At 34.4% G+C, this 8,260-nt stretch overlaps 1 protein-coding gene across 1 annotated transcript; it reads right to left on the bottom strand.

The window, feature by feature from the left end:
- Nucleotides 1-1,721: 1,721 nt before the first annotated feature.
- LOC125603022 (F-box protein AUF1-like) lies at nucleotides 1,722-2,831 on the bottom strand. The gene has a single exon (XM_048774285.1). The coding sequence runs from the start codon at nucleotides 2,783-2,785 to the stop codon at nucleotides 1,847-1,849; it is 939 nt and encodes a 312-aa protein (XP_048630242.1). The 5' UTR covers nucleotides 2,786-2,831; the 3' UTR covers nucleotides 1,722-1,846.
- Between the last annotated feature and the right edge of the window lie 5,429 nt (nucleotides 2,832-8,260).

Genomic DNA, 8,260 nt, shown 5'->3' with positions numbered 1-8,260 from the left:
TTTTCTCTTTGTAGATCGAGTTTCTTGGCCGTCACCAGTTTGAGTAATGATGAAACTCGATTGTTGTCATCATAATTCACATGAAATGGGTAAATAGGCCTGCTCGATTCCCCGCTTTTACTTTAGTTCACTTAGTTTACCAATGATGCGCTAATTGCGTTCATCAGGTGCACTATAGATTTGTTGAAAAATGTAATGCACTTGGGAAAAAATCAATATAAACTAACAGGCCCCAACAATCAAATAATTTAAAGGAGAAAAGAAAAGTTAGGTCTTGTTATCATGATAAGTTGCATCATCACCTTGCTTCATCTTCAAATGGTGTCGAAGTCGGGTCTACATGTTAGCAAGTGCCGAGAAAGCTTAATTAAGTTTTGTTGGTTAGCGTCCTCCTCCAGCGGAGCTCCGGGATGGGAGCCAGCCGTTACCGTCGATGCCTGCTTGGAGCCACTTCTTTGAGACCTGACTATTCTCTTATGGCTTTACTCTTGTTACCTCTGGTTGCTCCAGTACTACGAGAAGGCTTGGAGGGGGACTTCAATGTTAGTCTTTTGTTCTAGTTTGGTATTATGTTCAGAGCTTCCATTGTTTTGGTAAGACTTGAACATAACTTCTTTGGAGTTTAAAGGTTTTTTTAAACTTTTTGCACCTCTAAACTTTCAGAATAGCTGAAAAGCAGATTGTGGTTGCACTAACATGTAACCAAACCTTCATTATTGCAATGATATTTACCATTTAGCAAAAAAAAAAAAAAAAAAAAAAAAAAAACAAAACGTAGAGCCGTAGATGTAGGCCTTTAGCACTAGAAAACCAACTTTTATCTAACAATTAAGTATCAAATCCTGAAGAAAAAACATTATACAAAGAAACATATTGTTTTCTAATTTTCAGGAATTATAAGTTAATTAGATGAAGATAATGTTTGATTTAGTTGTACTCCTGAGATCGACACTGTTGAGATCATGTGGGTAGGGTTGGCCTTTGGCACTAACAGCCCATTCGAAAAAGTTAGGCAATATACATTTTACTCCTTTTTCACGAACTTCTCTTCTCTTTTTTCTTTGTAAAATAACAATGAAACATATTTTAATTATAGGTAAATTGAATAAGTATTTTGTATACATAGGCTTAACTGAGACAAACACCATGGCAAGTGAGACAAGAGGAAGCCTGATAATTATGTAAATTGTATTGCTTAACACTTTTAAAATGCAATCAAAGTTTTGGATTGAAGCATCATTCACACCTATAGGCTATAGTCCACTCTCTAATATTTTATATGAGATATTTAATCTGTTTAGCACAAATATTTGTCATGTAGCTAGGACCACATTCTTGTTTTGCTTCATAATAGGGGTATTAATTTTTGATTAAGAAGTTGTATTAGTGACATAATCAAATAACAATCCGATAAATAAAAAATAACCATCCGTTTGATCATCAGTTAGTGATGATACCACCAATGGTTAGTATATCAAACAATGTTTTGTTATGATAAATATACACATTTATTGTTCACGAAAGTCCGATATGTAATTTAAATTATTTTCCTCGTGTACCGTTTCTAACGGGCCTCAGTGGGGTTAAACCGGATCCAATATATTGACTCTCGACTCTCATCGCATCTGCGTGATTATTAATTGCTTGCGTTGATTCCATCATGTAATAAACCCACGCCTTAAATATAACCATTGTCTGTAGTTGTACTCTACTGAGACGCATTTAACGTGACAATCATATTCTATCAGTGTAATAATTTGATCGTACGCCACAGCAAGTACAGATGGGTTTGTACGGTGTGTTCAAAAAATACATTAAAAGGCCGGATAAACGAAAGCCCATTAAGCTAAAAAGAATTCATCTCTAACACATTTCTCCTACGCTTGAGCAAAGCCGCAACGGCTTCTCCGTACATACAATCACCGAACGCCCCCGTCGCCAGCTCAGCATCGTCGGCATCGGAAGCCACACCACTCGGCAGCCTTACGACAACGAGCGTCGCCGCTTCTAAACAAATCCCGCTCTCCAGCTTCAGCGACGGCGCGTTTCTCATACTCATCCTCACGTTGGGAACCACCGTGCGTTCCCGCGACACTTTCTCATCCCCACGCGCCTCCGTCTCTCTGTATTCTTTCATCCCCGCCGCGTCCATCACCACCGTACCTTCCCCATCTCTGTCGCGCACGGTCAACTTCTCCATCTCCTTGTGCTCCTTCACCAAATCTCTCATCTGGTAGTGGCGCGTGGACGCCGCCATCAACGCGCTGATCGTCCACACCACGCGCGTCTTTAAACTAGAGACGAACTCTGAATCGGTCTCCGCGTCGCCGTCGATTGCTGAAGTGTTCACCGTCGCTGAACGGAATGCGACGATGACGCAGCTCTTGAGACTCTCTCCGAACTCCGCCTTCCACTTAACAGCGGCGCCTTTCTCCAGCTTGAAATCTCCGCCGTCAAACTCCACATCCAGGTTCCGGATCCGGTTAAACCCGGCGAGAATCTGAACCGGAGTCAGGATTCTTGCCGGTTTAGCGGGTTTGGAGAAGATTGGGAAGAGACCGTTGACGGATTTGAACAGTGAACGGAAGAAGCTGGTGATCGTTGAATCTTTCTCGGAGTCGGATTCTCCGATCTGATCGAGTTGGAGAAGGAGCGAGCCTGACTCAGTGGCCAGCGAGTTGAATCGTTTCGAGACGGAACGACATCGTATCAGCGTTTTGACGTCACGGACTTTGTTCAGAATGTCGATGACCACAGGATCAGGAATCGCATCAAAAGCATCCATGATTCAACGGGATCGTTTAGAGAGTCTTCTCACTGTGTTTCTCTGTACTGTGTTCTCTTCTGATTTGAGTTGAATAGGTTTAGACTTTAAATAAGGAAACAATCCTAAAGGCGATTTGATATTTTAATTCTCGGCATGTGGGACCATCATTGCCGTTGGGTTTATGATATTTAAATAATAAAGAACGATGAGTACGGCTTCCTAATTTTTTGATCTTAGATATTTTATTAAGAGACATCAACTATTGAGATGCTTCAAACCTATTCTAAGTCATTAATAATTTTTTAAAACAATCCGAGAGCTTTAAATCAACTTTTTTTTTTTATAAAATGTGAACTTGTAATTTTATGGCAGATGAATAATTCGGATTTTCGAAACTTCATATTTTTCTTCCATTTCATAAAACATACTTATTCTACTACGTTCATAAAAATTACTAAGTTGCTCGTTCCAAATTGTCGCTTTAGAATTTTAGCTGTAGATATTTTACTTTTAAAGAATGTAGCTATTACTTAAAAAAAGAAGTTAAAAGCTTGATTAACATCAAAAAATTTAAAAGTGCTGAATGTTATAAAATATATATTTATGATTCATTTCCAAAATGTATTACCTATTTTTTTCAATCTACTTTTTATTTATGGCAAGTCTATAAATATTTTGGGTAGTTCTAACCTCTAAGCAAAAAGATCAGTCAAAATTATCAACAAATATAGTTTATTAATTTATTATAAAATTATTCATTTTTAGACAGTAAAAATATTAAATTTATCTAGATTTTTTTTGATTTTTTTGGATTTTATTTTAGTTTTGTTAAATATTTTATCCGGTTCAAGTGTTTAACTTGTTGAAAAGAAAAACTTAAAATTAAGGAAAAAAAAAAGATTCTCAAAGCTATCAAAAGATCTCGTTTAGAGGCTTTGAGAAAAAACAAAAATCTCAAGGTAAAACTGAAACAGTTGAAGGTTGAAAGGCTTTTGAAAGCTTTGAGAAAAGCACGGGAGCCAAAAGCCTCAATGGCTTAAAATTAAAGGAAAATTAAAAAAAATTGGACACTTTGAACTTGAATTTATCACAATAGAATTTTTAGAAGATGTTTTAGGAAAATAGGATTTTGATTCCTGCAAATGCTATATACTACCCTTAATTTAAAAATAAAGATAAATTATAATTTTTATAAAAGATTTTAAATGTTAAAATATTAAAAAGTAAAAAAAAAAAAACAAAAAGTTTAAAATAGACAAAAGGGAAGCGCGGCCATCATGCAACCCTAATTTCTTTTTCTCCTCGTTTTCTCCATCGTAGAGTCGTGGCTCTTCATGGCGATTTAGGGTTAAACGGAGAGAAACCTTGTTTTCGTCGGTGTTTCATCTGCACGTAGTATCTACTCTCGTCTTCGTCATCCTCTTCGATCTCACTGAAGATACAACAAAATCGAAGTGTTCTTCCTCTTCGTCGGACGGGTCTAATCGAATTACGAAGTATTCTTCCATCGATTTCGTCAAAATCTCACCTTTCTTCACACAAAGTATTCAATTACATCTATTGATTTTCATCTAAAACGAATTCGAAGTTTTCTTCTACTTAACCTAGAATTTTAAAAACGATTTGTCATGTTTCTTAAAGTAAATTTGTTTTACGAGTTGTTAAACATCTTATACATCACGATTAAGTACCTTAAGTCTTTAACATGTTGAACTAACAATTTTTCATGGTTTGTAGATATGTCTAAGGAGTTACCGAAGAGGATTTTTAAGGAGGGCGAAGAGCTCCAAGTGACTAAGATCAACAATTACTGTAGGATCGACTACATTATTTGAAAGTTCGAAGTGTGGCTGCCAAAGGAGTTGGATGTTGTGAAGAAAGAGACTAATCATCTCGACTCTGCAATTCTTCTTTATTCTTATATTTTGGTACTGTAATTTTAATTTATGTTCTTATTATTCTTTACAAATATCAGTTGTCCTATTATTGTGAAATAAGATTTATATACTCTTAAATCTTTAAATATTGTTTATGCTTTTGCACTGACAATACTAGTATTTGCCAAAAGTTTTATTTTTAAGAACATGTTAATCGACAGTCTCGAAACAGAATCTGGATGTGTGCTTTCTCCAGCCAGTTTTGATATTGTGTAAAGCTTGTGTTCTTGCTTTCCAGCCAGTTTTGATATTGTGTAAAGCTTGTGTTCTTGCGCTAACATTTTTTTTTGCAGGATCCGTTGAATTATTTTAAATAATTCTCATGCACTTACGTAATTTTGGTTTGTGATTTGCATGATTTATTGATTATTAGCATTATTCTTTTGGCTAATATTGGTGCAGCTTTATCGCTCTTGGTCTCGTAAGAAGACAATAAATCTGGTTAATCAAAAAAAATTGACTACCAGACAAATCAAGATTTTAAACAATAATATAAACTAATGAACAGTCCAGTCTTATTACGAGACTAAGCACGATAAAGCTGCACCAATATTAGCCAAAAACAAATAATGCTTAAATGCAATTCGTAAAAAAATTGAACATGCAAAAACAGTGAGAATTTTCGGACTAATATGATTAAAACTGACATGTATATTATAGTTTATAAAATCAATATGGTTGAGAATAATCATATAATAGTTTTGATGGCAAAAATAATTCTTATAATGATATGTATATTTTCATATAAGTTGGATTTATTGATCAACTTGAGAGAACTATGAAAATAGTTTTATGTAAAATGTGAATTTCTAAGAGTGAAATATATTTTATAAGAAAGTTGTAATAATTTTCGAAATTGCTTTTTATTCATCTAAATCTAAAGGAGTTGTAAATTAACTTTCTAAACTCTTAAGAGATGTTAAATGCAAATATGCATATTTTGAGTTATTTCAAAAAATGTAGGGGAAGCTTTGCTTACCATATAAAATTATTGGCAAGAAGCCAAATGAACTTAGTGATAATTATCATAATGTGTTTTTTTTTTCCGAAAAAAATACTAGTGTCGTACATTTAAATTTTGTGTATAATGGTTAATTGTATCTCGAAAAAAAATGACAAAAATCATTAGACAAATGATCTCGAATAATCTCAAGAGATTATGTTCACTGTGATGACAACCTATAATCATTTTATTAAAGGCGTGTCATGAGATCAAATTGTTATATCATCTAAAAGAATGGGTAACCTGTGAATCAAGATGAGGTTTGGCGGTAACTCTACCTAACTGACTGGAGATTCCAAGAAATAGTTCAAAGAGACAACTAAGTTAAACTAAATCTGCCCAAGACATTGTACCAATGATGATTAAACAGTGATACATGTAAGGAATAAAAGATAAGCATTAGCTTTTAATGATTTGTTTCAATTGTTTTGAAATATGAATGGAGTAGTACATGATACTCCTCTAAACAAACTAATGGCAAATCACCTTGTGAGTGTGAAATGGGGCCGTTTCTAGGAGAATAAAGGAAATGTTGTAAAGTTCACTCATGATTAACCAGGACTGTTCACGGCCAAAACGAACACTATAGAGAACCTAGTTCTGTGAGAAAATGAAGCTGTGTTATAGCTATTGTCTAGGTTTACACCAAAGCCCAGAAGGTTCAAGACATCATGGCCACCTCCTGGCCGAGAAATCCGATAGCTATTAACAATGTTTGGTTCAAGGCTAAAAAATTGCCACCAACTCATCATGCAGTAGATTTCTCATTTGTACTTTCAAAAGTCCTTAGTTGAGTTCTGTCGAGTCTTGTCTAGGAGGTCAAGTCTATCGAGTTGTCTAGTGTCTAGAGTCATTTCTATTCATGTGGAGGATTGTTGGAACTATTTTTTGAACATTATGAATAGTGTATTCATATGTCAAAAATGAAGTTTTATTTGAATGAGAAATGGAGGTTTAATGTGGGTGATTTGAGAAACTGGTATAAAGTAGCAAATATACACATTGGATATTTGAACTTGGATTGGGTTTTTTGATTTGTTAGTTGGACCAAATATACATGGGGATTATTGGTTGGTGTATTTTGATGGATTTGAAAATCCAAACTAAATCTAGTGTTATTGGTTCTATGATTTTAAAATATGTATTGAAATCATGTGTTATTCGTTTAATGATTCATAAATGCTAATTCAAATAAAGTGTTATTCAATCATACATATTTACTAATATATTTGATTTCATAATGGATTTGAATGGATTTGCATGGATTTCTTTGTTAAAAATGCAAATGCTCAAATCCGAGGGAAAAACTTCGGATTTATAAATACTAATCCGAGAGAATTTGAAAATTTATATATTTTCCTTGGATTTATAAATACTGTATGGATTTCTAAATCAATCAAAATGTATAAACCAATAATACAAGTTTTGAGTAATAAAATATATGTTCATTAACTTATATTTAGTTGAATTGGTCAAACAATAAAAAAAATTTACCCTTAATTTCTTGGTCAAAATGTGGAATAAATTCACATAATAATTGACAAGAATTAAAGACTCCATTAGTGCACCACGAAAATTTCATTTTTTGTGTTGAAAATAGAATCTTGTGCTTCTCATTATTTTTTTATAAAAAGTCTTGCTAGCATTATAGAAAAGATATACGAACAACGCAGAAACAAAAGATTCTTCCACTCAGAGTAGTTATGCTACTATTTCTTTTATTTGTGTCTGAGACTACAACACAAATTATGTTCGATAGATTCTGTTTTTCGTTGATTGTAAACAAAAACAATGCTGCAGTTGTATCCTGGGAATCTGAACGTTATGAAACTGTCATACGACGGGGTGTTTAAATATTTAAGGAAAAAGATTAACCATTTCGACTCTGCAATTCTTCTTTATTCTTTTATTTCGGTATTGTAATATTTCAATATTGTAATTTTAATTTATGTTCTTATTATTCTTACAAATATTAGTTGTCCTATGGCAGTGAAATAAGTTTCAAACATTTAACACAAAGCCCAACAAAGAGAAGAACATGAAAGGAAGGACGAGGAGCCTATAACAGAGAAGCCATATACGACATCAAGTTTCTAAAACTCGTTGTACCTTTCACTGACGGAGCCTGAGAAGACCTCCGTTCTAAGGCACCCCATAGACGGGCTGAGTCTACTAACCTCTGCCTCTCTTCCCAGAGGAGAAGCCATGGATCTAAACCGCCACCGACAAGCAAAGGAGCAGACAACATAATCCATACGACACAACACCAGATTTGGGAAGAGCATCATTCCTCGCCTTTTGTTGCTATCAAGGTAAAGTCACATGCGAAACAAAATCGATCCAACCACCAACCCCTAAAAGCCGACACCTTCCAGCATCTCCACCTAACCATGAACTACCAAATTGAGAGTGTTAAAGCCTTAAAGTTTCGATTTTTTCTCATCCTTTCTCATTTCCTATCCACACAAACCACATATCTTACACTTTCTTTCAAATTTCATCAAAAAACTGAAGATTTTGATTACACATTATGTAAGGTTCATAAAGCTCATG

This window comes from Brassica napus, unplaced genomic scaffold (genome assembly GCF_020379485.1).
Source record: "Brassica napus cultivar Da-Ae unplaced genomic scaffold, Da-Ae ScsIHWf_3069;HRSCAF=3880, whole genome shotgun sequence".
Lineage (NCBI taxonomy): Eukaryota > Viridiplantae > Streptophyta > Magnoliopsida > Brassicales > Brassicaceae > Brassica > Brassica napus.
Note: the sequence above shows the minus strand (reverse complement) of the source record. Positions and strands in the feature narration are given on the sequence as shown.